Source organism: Propithecus coquereli, unplaced genomic scaffold (genome assembly GCF_000956105.1).
Source record: "Propithecus coquereli isolate 6110/MARCELLA unplaced genomic scaffold, Pcoq_1.0 Scaffold6, whole genome shotgun sequence".
NCBI lineage: Eukaryota > Metazoa > Chordata > Mammalia > Primates > Indriidae > Propithecus > Propithecus coquereli.
In genome coordinates this window covers 7,619,198-7,631,809 of record NW_012151951.1, presented here as the reverse complement: position 1 = coordinate 7,631,809, position 12,612 = coordinate 7,619,198, and the positions used below count along the sequence as shown (strand labels likewise).

General features: G+C 40.9%; 1 protein-coding gene across 1 annotated transcript in view; it reads right to left on the bottom strand.

Moving 5' to 3' along the window:
* Positions 1 to 12,145, bottom strand: part of CUL5 (cullin 5) — a 159,083-nt gene extending 146,938 nt beyond the window's left edge. Inside the window, exon 1 of the mRNA XM_012659126.1 lies at positions 11,628 to 12,145. Within this exon, the coding sequence (XP_012514580.1) occupies positions 11,628 to 11,651 (24 nt within the window). The 5' untranslated portion in view covers positions 11,652 to 12,145. The remainder of the gene's footprint in view (positions 1 to 11,627) is intronic.
* Positions 12,146 to 12,612: the final 467 nt, after the last annotated feature.

Below are 12,612 nucleotides of genomic sequence, written 5' to 3'. Positions count from 1 at the left end.
TAAAATCACTTTTAAATGATTCACTTAATTTACAACAAAATACAAATATTGACCTGTTTTGCCTGACAACATCCAGAAATCCCTACATAATAATAATATGAGGGACAAAACATACCCCATCAATTTTTAGGAGCAATATTACAGCAATATTTTAACCATGTCAAATGTTGCATTTAAAAGAAAACAAAGAGCCAGGCCCAGTGGCTCACGCCTATAATCCCTAGCACGCTGGGAGGCTGAGGTGGGAGGCGGGAGGATCGCTTGAGCTCAGGAGCTCAAGGCCAACCTGAACAAGAGGCTGGTCTCTACTAAAAATAGAAAAATTAACTGGGTGTGGTGGCACGCCTGGTAATACCAACTAGTCAGGAGGCTGAGGCAAGAGGATCGCTTGAGTCCAGGAGTTTGAGGTTGCAGTGAGCTACGATGACGCCACTGCCCTCTACCCAGGGTGACAGAGCGAGACCCTGTCTCAAAAATAAATAACTAAAAAAATAAAAGAAAAAAAATAATACAGTTATTATTGCTGTACATATTTTTGCTACATCTTCTTCACAATGACAAAAGTGCAGAAAAAGTTACGATGAAAAGACAAGTTGAAGGAAAGACAAGAAATAATAGCATCCATACAATTAATGGCAATTATTTTTTATCACCTGTACTCTTTCATGCCCTTAACATTCTGAACACCACATAAGGAGTCTAGTTTTTTTAAGATTTATATTCCATCCCTCCTCAAAGTTCTTAATATATTGATTATGGATCACAGTCATGCATCACTTAATGGCATTCTGAGAATGTGTTGTTAGGTGATTTCATCATTGTGTGACCATCATAGAGTGACCTTACACAAACCTAGATGGTATAGCCCTGAGGTCCCCAAGCCCCAGTCTACAGACCAGTAGTGGTACGCGGCCTGTTGGGGATCAGGCTGCAGAGCTTCTGCTGCATGCCCCTCCCCACCACCCTGGAAAAATTGTCTCCCATGAAACTTAGTAAGTGGGGGGACACAGCAGCGAGCAAAGCTCATCTGTATTTACAACTGCTCCCTGCCCATCGCTGGCATCACAGCCTGAGTTCCCCTCACCACCACTGTTGTCCATGGAAAAACAGACTTCATGAAACCAGGCCCTGGTGCCAAAAAGGTTGGGGACCACTGCTTTACATCTCTTTGTGCCCATGTGTATCCATCATTCAGCTCCCACATACTAATGAGAACATGTCCTGTTTGTTTTTCCATTCCTGAGATACCTCACTTAGGATAATGGCCTCCAGTTCCATCTTAGTTGCTGCAAAAGACATTATTTCATGCCTTTTTTATGGCTAAATAGTAATCCATGGTGTGTGTATGTGTATGTGTGTGTGTGTGTGTGTGTGTGTGTGTGTTGTGTGTGTACAACACACTGAAAATTTTATATTTTGATAGATCCTTTAAATCTGCGGTCCCCAACCCATAAGCCGTGGACCGCTACACGTCTGTAGCCTGTTAGAAATGGGGGCATCACCACCTGAGCTCCGCCCCCACACCTCCACCATGGAAAAACTGTCTTCCATGAAAGTTAGGAACCAGGCCGCAGGAGCTGAGAGGAGGGCAAGCCAGCAAAGCTTCATCTGTATTTAGCTGCGCCTGCCACCCGCCCACCCGCCCCCATAGAAAAATTATCTTCCATGAAACAGGTCACTGGTGCTAAAAGGTTGGGCACCATTGGTACAGCCTACTACACACCTAGGCTATATGGTATAGCCTATTGTTCCTAGGCTACAAATCTGTACAGCATGTTACTGTACTGAATATCATAGGCAACTGGAACACAATGGTAAGTATCTGTATGTAATATCTAAACATAGAAAAGGCACAGTGAAAATATGGTATAAAAGATTAAAAAAAAAAAGGTACACCTATAGAGGGTACTTACCATGACTAGAGCTTGTGGAACTGGATGACTCAGGGAGTGTGTAATGAGTGAATGTGGGAAGGCCTCGTGTGTTAATGTATACTACTACAGAATCTGTACACACTTAGGCTACACTAAATTACAAAATAAAAAATCTTTTCTCTCTTTAATAATAAATTGACTTTAGCTTACTGTAACTTTTTTACTTTATAATCTTTTTTTAAAAGTTTTTGACTCTTTTGTAACAACACTTAGCTTAAAACACACCTTATACAGCTATACAAAAATATTTTCTTTCTTTATATCCTTACTCCATAGCTTTTTTCTATTTTTAATTTTTTTTTAAACTTTCTAAACTTTCATGTTAAAAACTAAGACACAAACATACACATTTGCCTAAGTCTACACAGGGTCAGGATCATCAACATCACTGTCTTCCACATCTTGTCCCACTGAAAGGTCTTCAGGGACAAGTAGCTGTCATGTCCTATGATAATGCCTTCTTCTAGAGTACCTCCTGAAGGACCTGCTTGAGGCTATTTTACAGTTAACTTGGAGGACACTCTGAAGATTTAAAAGTCTAGTAAATACACTGCTGCTATAGTTTGGATATTTGACCCCCAAACCTCATATCAAAATTTGACCCCAATGCTGGAGGTGGGACCTAATGGGAAGTGTTTGGGTCATGGGAGTGGATCCTTCATGAATAGATTAATGTCTTCCCTGTGGGGAGGTGAGTGAGTTCTAACTCTATTAGTTCCCATGAGAGCTGGTTGTTAAAAAACAGCCTAGCTCCTGCCCCTACTATCTTGTCTCCTCTCCTGTCATGTGATCTCTGCACACACTGGCTTCTCCCCTTCACCATCTGCCATGTATGGAAGCACCCTGAGGGCCTCACCAGAAGCCAAGCACATGCTTATAGAGCCTGCAGAACAATAAGCCAAATAAGCCTTTTTTCCATATAAATTATCCACTCTCAGGTATTCCTTCATAGCAACACAAATGGACTAAGACATACATAAACCATTAAGATAGTCGTTTATTATCATTATCAAGGATTATGTACTATACATAATCATATGTGCTAGACTTTTATAAGACTGGCAGCACAGTAGGTTTATTTACACCAGCATCATCACAAATATGAGTGATGCACTGCACTACTATATTACCAAGGCCATGATAGACGTGTCCAGGCAATAGGAATTTTTCAGCTAAAATATGTGGTCCATCATTGAACAAAATGTCATTATGCAATGAATGATTGTATATCCAACAATGGCATTCTAATAATTTTATAAAAGGAACCCAACTGGCATATTGTAGAGCTTTCATGTAAATTATTAGATTAGCTATTTGAATGTGTGGGTTCCCTTATTGTTTATGAGCCATCGGTGCTCCCAGGTATGTGATTTTAAAATATTTGCCAATCCCCACTAACCAAAAGAACCACAAAACTACAGTACAACTGTCCCTTGGTACTGTGCGGGATTGGTTCCAAGACCTCCCTGCAGATACCAAAATCCACGGATGCTCATGTCCCTGATACAAAATGGTGTAGAATTTGCATATAAACTGAGCACATCCTCTCATATACTTTAAATCACCTCTAGATTACTTATAATACTTAATACAACGTAAATGCTATGTCAATAGATGTTATACTATACTGTTTAGGGAATGATAAGAAAAAAATGTCTGTACAGTTTCAGTATAAATGCCAATTTTTTTCCCCAAATATTTTCAATCCTCAGTTGGTTGAATCCACAGATGCAGAACCCACAGATACAGAGGGCCAATTGCATATATTTGAATACTGGCAATTCTCACTATGTTCCAGCCACACTAACCTTTTAAAGGTGTTCCTCAAATATGCCATGCTCATCATTGTACCTCAAGACCTTTGCCTTAGAATGCAGATCATTCGGATCTCAGCTCCCATGTCTCCTCAGAGAGGTATTCCTAAACCAACTTAAGAAAAATGCCCTTCCTTCGTTCCTCTCTGTACATTCAGAGCCAAGGTCTAGAGCTGGTAAAAGAGGCACTTTGATTGGCTATGAGGCTGAAATTTTAATTCAGACTAAAAAGGATTTTTTTTAAAGACCACAAAGCTATGGGATCTGGCTGAAATGTCAGCATGTTAACAGGGAAGGAAAATTCAACAGAACATAGTCAAAAGCAGTATTTGGGGGAAAAATTATTTTCTGTTGTGAATAAATAAGTAAACTAGTCCCTCCACCTTCTGAACACTTTTGATTATATTGTTCTCATCAGCAGTATATTATTTATTTCTTTAGTGCATTTACTCATGAGAATATAAACTTCAAACTCTCAGGACCTTGTCTGTCATATTCACTACTGTATCACTAACACTTAACGATAGTACCCAACACAGAGTAGAGGCTCAGATTTTTTATGGAACAAACAAACCCCAGTTATGCAGACCAATTACTCTTTGATATACTTGTATATACTCCATGGATTTGACCTATATTTTAACATGAACTGTACCTTGCTTTGTTTACAGTATATCAGGTACCTATTTCCTCAACCTACTTTACCAAGACAAGAGCCAAATGGCTTTTAGTGACACAACTTGTTTCACCAGGACTCTCGGCAGGCACGGTGGCTCACACCTGTAATCCTAGCACTTTGGGAGGCGAAGGTAGGAGGATTGTTTGAGCCCAGGAGTTCAAGACCAGCCTGAGCAACACAGTGAGACTCCTCTCTACAAAAAAAAAAAAAAAAAAAGAAAAGAAAAATTAGCTGCATATGATGGCAAGTACCTATAGTCCCAGCTACTTGGGAGGCTGAGGCAGGAGGATTGCTTAAGCCCAAGACTGCAGTGAGCTATGATGACGCCACTGCACTCTAGCATGGACAACAGAGCAAGACCCTGTCTCAAAAGAGAGAAGAGAAGAGAAGAGAAGAGAAGAGAAGAGAAGAGAAGAGAAGAGAAGAGAAGAGAAGAGAAGAGAGAAAAAAGAAAAACTAGACAGATGCCTAGTGTCCTCTTAATATCTTCCAGCAGTCTAGAATTCCCCTCCTCTAATCCACTGAAAAAGGACTGATCTCTCAAAATTTACACTAAACTGTCACTTCCTTTTAGTAGTTTTAATTAACATACATCACATCCAGATTATGGTAACTGCATTTTTTTTTTCTTGAGACACGGTCTCGCTTTGTCACCTTGACTAGAGTACAGTGGCATGATAGCTCACCGCAACCTCAAATTCCTGGACTCAAGGGATCCTCCTGTCTCAGCCTCCTGAGTAGCTGGGACTACAGGCACGTGCCACCATGCCCAGTTAATTTTTTTATTTTTTGTAAAGACAAGGTCTTGCTCTTGCTCAGGCTGGTCTTGAACTCTGGACCTCAAGCAATCCTCCCACTTCAGCCTCCCGAAGTGCTAGGATTACAGGCATGAGCCACCATGCCCGGTCAATAATTACACACACATTTGTTTTCACAGGACATGAAAGATTCTCCCATTTATATTTATCACAGTTTTACAGCTACTTAGTAAACTATTCCCACTCCCATTTCTACCCATGACCAACACAGATACCCCTGAATTTATTTTCTCCCTGGTTGTGTCAAATGCAACCATGTCTCTAGGATAAGACACTGGAGGGAAAGGAAGGTGGCCCTAAGGCTCATGTCCTCATGCCCTTTTCAAAAGGGTGATTTTTATCAACCCAATGAAAAATTGACAATTGGGTTATTAATGAGGCTCATTTACGTTTCATTAGACGTATTAAAAAGAATTATCCAGTTATATATCTTAACTATGTTCACTGACAACATTCAAATCTTGGTATTACATCTAATTCCTTGCCAAGCATGTTCCTGACTCAGTGCTTTTGCACTGGCTTCTCCTAAATATGTACACCACTGTTCCCTTGCTTCATTTGGGTCTTGCCTCAAATATCATCTCCTCAGAGGCCTTTCCTGACCACATGTTTTTCTTCGTAGTGTTTATCACAACATGACTTATAGCATATATTCATTTGCTTGTAAGTTTATCGGCTCTCTTCTTCACAAAATATAAGTTATACAAGGACAGAAGTTTGTCTGCCTAGTTCACCATTATTTAGTTAGAATTGGAAAACATTAAATTCTTGTTTAATGAATAAACTTATTCGCCACAGACTTAATGACTCTTGTTATGGTTTCAATGCACATGTCATTAGCACAAATGCCCCTCATCCATGGCCATCTCTCAAGTCAGATTTTTTTTTTTAATATTTTATTTGATGGTGTCTCACTCTTGCTCAGGCTGGTCTCGAACTCCTGACCTCAAGCGATCTCCTGCCTCAGCCTCCCAGAGTGCTTATGATTACAGGCATGAGCCACTGCGCCCAGCCTCTCAAGTCAGATTTTGAATACACATAAAATAGAAGTAATAATTTTATGTGTAAGAGCCAAAAATAGATTGAGAGATTCATGATATCACTGCTCACATATTTTTCAAATATTTCCCATTATCTATGGAACTTTATTTCAAACTCCCTTGCTTAGCATGGAAGGTCCTTCAGAATCTAACCCTGACTTTCCTTTTACTCTTATTTCTTACTGTTTCCCTGTACTCTAGGCTTCTGCACTGCAACAATTCCAAGGAACACGATTCATACAGAATGTAACACAGCATGCAGTCCTGCTTACACTGCAGTTAAACTGATCTAGTCTTCATTCATACCAAATTTTCTCCTACTTACCACCTACAAAAAGTCTATCCATTATTCAAAATCTAGCTCCAATGCTTTCTTCCTAAAACTTTCCTTGAACATCCTACAAGATATTATTTCCTCAGTCTGTGAGGACCATATAGCAGCTGGTAACACACCTGAAAGTTCTGCCTTATAATAAATCATTAGTACCTTTTAATCTCTTTTAGCATATGATAAATTCCCAAAGAGCATGGACACTGTTTTATGTATCTTTGTATTCTTCATAGTATCTTGCATATAGGTGTCCAATAAAATTCTACAGACACTTTGAATCACTGCTTTACATTTCATTATATATAGTCTTCACTGCTTTATATGTATTTTATCTTTCCTCTCAAAGAATAAGAGTTTCCACTGAGAAAAGTAGTGTGCTTCATATTTCAGTTTAAAGTTTGGGGAGAAGATGACCTCTGGCATGCAGGTGAGCCAACAAGTAACCAGTCAGGTGGGTGGGTATATGAGTGTGAGAGTGAGGGAGAGTGAGTGAGAGAGAGGGAGAGAGAACACTAGTTAGTTATTAGTGAGAAGACCCAGCTGGAAAGATCTCAAAGAATTCGAACCATCAAAGGTATCTGAGCACGAAAGTGATATGGTGAGAACTGTTTTGGTTTAGAGCTCCGATCAGAGCTAAGAGATAAAAATAGTGAAATCATAGGAGTTAAGACTGTCCAAGAAAAAGTATAAAGATAGAAAAGGGCTGAAGATTAAACTTGAGAAATAATTACATTGGGGGAAAGGAAGGGAAGTCAATGAAAAATAAGTGATTCGAGAGATAGTAGGCCAAAGAGAGTATAATGTCTTAAAAACCAAAAAAGCAGCAGAGGAAGTGAACAACAATACCAGAAAAGAGGATGAAAGTTATCAGAAAAGAATCTCATTTAGCAATCGGGAGATTGCTAGTGCTCTTGAGACTGACAGCTTCAATATAATTGGGTGGGGGTGGAGGGTAAGCCATACCACAGTAAGTTAAGAAAATGGTAGAGAATTATAAAGGCAGCAAGTGGGGGCTGCTTTTCCAAGAACTGTGACAGTGAATGAAGAAAGAAAAGGGTAAAAGTTTGAGGCAGAAGCAGAGTACATGTTAAGTTTATATGAGAAGACACATGAGCTTTTTTACAGGCATAGAAGTGAGAAAAAAGGAAACTGGAAAAAAAATAAAATAAGAAGGGAAATGCCACCAAGTCCTGGGGGGAAGACGAGGACTGAACAAGAACAGGTGAAAGGAGGCAATTTAGGAGGCAGCATGGAAAAGAGGAGAATGCAGGAGAAATGAGAAACATTTGTGGTATTGACCAAGGTAGTTAAGGGCACTTCAAATAGCTGGGTAAAGTAATGTGATAAGAATTAAGAGAGGTGAGGCTCAGCAAAAAAAAAGGTTTGAACAATTGCTGTTTGGAGTAGGATAAATCTGAAATGAAGAAAATGAGCACTGAGGGCCCAGATGATAACTGCAAAAGAAAAGGAACAAGTAGAATTATATGTTAGAATCTAAAACAGAAGATGAAATTCTACTATCAGCTGGGTGCAGTGGCTCATGCCTGTAACTCCTAGCACTTTGGAAGGCCAAGGCAGGAGGATCACTTGAGGCCAGGAGTCCAGACCAGCTGGGGCAAGAGCGAGACCCTGTCTCTACAAAAAACTTAAAAATTAGCCGGGCATGGTGACACACGCCTGTAGTCCAAGCTACTCAGGAGGCGGAGGCAGGAGGATCACTTGAGCCCAGGAGTTTGAGGTTGCAGTGACACAGGATGCTGCTACTGCATTCCAGCCTGGATGACAGATTGAGACCTTCCCCTCCCCGCACCAAACAACCAAATTCCAATATAATAAAAAAGTTGGTGGTTTCTATTGCATTGGCTTCTGACTTACAAGGTTCATATCAAGAAAATTTTGAATCTTTCAAAACATTAGCGGAGAAGCACTGGTTGGATGGGCCCTACTGGGAGCCCAAGGCCAAGTTTGATTTTAAAAGAATTTTTTTAAAAATTAAAAAACAAACAAAAAAAAACATTAGCTATCCCTCTGAACTCTATGTCATTCACAGGTTCAATAAACAACTTTATCCAAGTTATTGGTAAACAAGGTAAGGACATACACTTTTCAGCAGGACACTAAAGGCCCCCCTTTAGGGTTGATGCTGATTTATCATTCATCATTCTTCAAGTACAGTTGTTCAACTGATAATGAATCAAATTAACTGTATTCTCATCTAGCCCACCTTTCACCATTCTAATCACAGGACATGATAATTTTTTCAAATATGCTCTGATGAAATCTAATTGCACAATGTCAAAGACATTTCCCTAATGAACCAGTCTATTAATCCTGTCAAAAAAGGAAATGAGGCTAATTTGGCCACTCCTCAGTCAGCCCTATCTCTGTTCAAGGTACCACTAGCCTTGAATGTAAATAATTCTACAAATTACATTATAGATCTACCCTGCAAGGGTAGATCTCACCACATTTCTCCCAGAAGGCAAACTTCAGTCTTCCCACTCTATGATTAGCTACTTTTTAATGTATGAATACAGTCGTCCCCCCTTATCCTTGGTCTCATTTTCTGCAGTTCGGTTACCTGCAGTCACTCACCATCCAAAAATATTACATGGAAAATTCCAGAAATAATTCAAAAGTCTTAAACTGTAGCCGTTCCAAGTAGTTTGATAAAATCTCCTGCTGTCCTCCTTTGTCCAGCCTATCCATACTATATACATAACTGCCCATTAGTAACTTAGTAGCCCTCTCTGTTTTCAGATCAGAAAAAAATAGTATATGTAGGGTTTGGTACTATCCACGGTTTAATGCATCCACAAGAGTCTTGAAACATATCCTCCCCCACCCCACGATAGGGGGTCTACTATACATGGCAGTTACCCATTGCCTCCAATGAGAGGGGGAAAAAAAGGTTTTTCTAGCCAACTTGAATACATAAAATTTTGGTGATACATAGATAAAAGAATCAAATGTTTATTTATAATGCCCACTATATTAATTATATATATTTAAAATCACATACTATATGAAATAACATTTAGAAATTCTGCTTTTTCCTGCAGTCAACATTTCATAAGACAATTATATTGAAAATTGTCCAGTGTATCTTTGGCATCTGTCTTCATGTTCACTAGACTGACTGAGTCACTTACCAGTTTTTTTAAGGCATTATCACCTTCCTTTTATTTATAAAAGTTGTTTGAGTTAGAGTACTTTTTTATTTCTTGTAATATCTTAACCTAAACCCTACATGCCCATTTTTAAGATATTCAGGCAGTTTTTTCATTCTATAGGTGTGTGCTGTAGATGCAGATTCATAATCTCTACGAAGTACTTAATATTGACCAAAGTAGCTTCAGATTTTATCTCCTCCAAACAATCCTTTGTGAGGCTTTGTGTGGAGTAGAATAGTGACTTGCTCTTTTCTGAGAGATAATTTTTTTGGGGGAAAAAGTTGCCTCATATCCAGGTAATCAACAAGTCAAAATTTCACAAAGAATCAGGAACCCAATTAATTCTTACACACATTTCAATTAATAACATATTGCTTATGCTAACACACATGGATACATTAACAGAGATCTTAAGAAGTTAAATTTTCTTTCTGAACTAATGCATTAGAACTTTGCTATACTGTTATAAAAGAGAAAGTAGAGTGAGATGGGTTAATCAATGCCCGTGAATTAGTTTTCTTAAATTAACAGTAGTAGTCTAGTAATCTATTGTATTGTGTATCAATCAAATGCCAGGCACTATTTTAACCATTTCTGATACGTTAATTTATTTAATCTACACAATGTTCCCACAAAATAGGTGTTGTTGATAATTCCCTTTTAACGATAAGGAAACTTGGGCACAGAGAGTTAAGAAACTTGCCCAAAGTCGTAAATCTTGTATATGGGGGATACCTGGAGAGTCTAGTTCTAGCCCCTTCTTTTAAAAGATGATATACAGTATTGCCTCTTAGAAAAAGTTGGTCTTCATTTTATAAGACAATCCCATCTATTAGGCAGTTAATATCAGTGGTCTATGGAAGACATGACGGTGAATTTCCAGTGTATTTTAATTTATTTTCTATTATCCATCCACACTGCCTGAAGACATAATGATAAACCCGACGGAGGGGTAGTTCATCCTTTGTACCTATGTTCCCTGAGCTAATCACGACCCCCATTTCAGCGAGTTGTGATTAAGATTCTCACTACAACCACAAGCACAGAACAGACTAGCTCCAAGTCCTACTCATTCTTCTCCAAACTTTTTAACTGATGGCGGAGAATCTGCCCCCTCTGGGCCTGGATCTCCCTTGCTATATAAAACTAACTTTAAATGTTGTCTTTAATAAGGTTACTTTCCTACGCCCTAAAACGACAGTAGCACTTCATCAGTTGTCATCTGGTCGTGTCCTGTAATAGGGGTGGGGGTTGGGGAGATTCCTAATGAAAAAAGGGAAAAACATGAACTCAAGAATGAGAGAATTAGGAGGGAAGGTGTAGCACGCAAAGGGAGGAAGCGGGTGGAGTGGGAGGCACTCCTGTCTGACTTGGAATTTCGTGCAGATAGAATGAGAACAGAAATTGAGGAGATGGGGGTCGATTCATTGAAAACTGTTAGGCAGCATTTTCTTGGATTTCCCTTTTATGCTTCTTAGACACTCGCTTCAGAAGAAACTGAGACCTAAGAGTACTACTAACGGCCCAATCGGTCAGGGCTCAGCACGACCATTCATCTCCCGCTCCTGGGCAGAGCTAGTCCCCTCAAAGCATCGCTCCACGCCGTCCCTCAGCCGGGTTATTCACACCGGTCAACCGGCGGGAGGGACCACCGGAGCCTGTCGACCCCGAGGCCACAGACCAGCGTTCCGGTTCTCGGCGGTAGCCACTGCAGCTTTCCTTACGGTGGACAACCCCTGAACACTCCTACATGTCGCGGCTGAACCTGAACCGAGCCTTTCCCGAACGCTGACCCCGGCGCTCACGGAGTAAAACCCAACCTGGGCTGAGGGTCTTACCTTTAACAGATTAGACGTCGCCATGTTCCTTCAACTTAGACTCTCGCGAGAAGACGCGAGAATTCGTGGCGCTCCCGGCCAGGCCACAACTGGAGGCCGGAGTTCCCACCGGGGCCCACGGGCCCAGCGGCCCGCACCTGGGGTGTGGTGGGCGCCGGGGCGGCGTGCCGACAGCGCTGGCCTCGTCCCAAGCACCCGGAGCTTCCTCACTCTTTCCCCCTACATGGTCACCGGAGCTTTCCCACACGAAAGAGCTCATGCAAGCGCTCAGGGAGACGGGAACGGCGAATGGTGAGAAGATAACAGGAGCCGACCTGACTTGGAAGAGGAAGCATCGGCTCCTCGAACCTCCCCAACGCCTTCGGATTAGCCTTTGTGGTTGCACCCGCAGTGCCCACCGGCAACGAATTTAGCTCTGTTCAGGCCTGGCAGCTCAGGTTCCGCGGCCGCGTCACGTGACGCGGAGGGCGGGGACGTGCTCGGGAGCAAGCGTGGGAGCCTGGAAACCTCCGTGGATCGGAGGCACGCCCTCTGCTGGCGGGACCCACGCTTTCCTCCACCTCTCCCCGGCCCCAAATCCCGGGACTCCTCGTTAAGGGAGATACATTACTCGTTAGTTGAAATGTTTATAATAGCTGTCTTCAGTAAGACCTGGCACATAGAATGGGGCTCAGTAAGTGCACAAACGTGTTGATTATTAATATTTCTATTCAAGAGTGAATGGCACTTAGATATTCCATAAAAGATTGTTCAAGGAATGAATATTAATCTTGGATTTCCTGAAGGCACATCCTAGAAGATCCTAATAAGCCCCCAAGTTTTATCCCTTTAGACCACAAACCACTGGCCAAGGGAGGAGAATATAACTGATAGGTTGGACCTACAGGATAGCTGGTATTGATTATGATGTTTGCAAACAGTATTCATTCATACATTCATAAAATGTCTAGATAAAAAAGAGTTGGAGTAAAATAAAGCAGAGAAG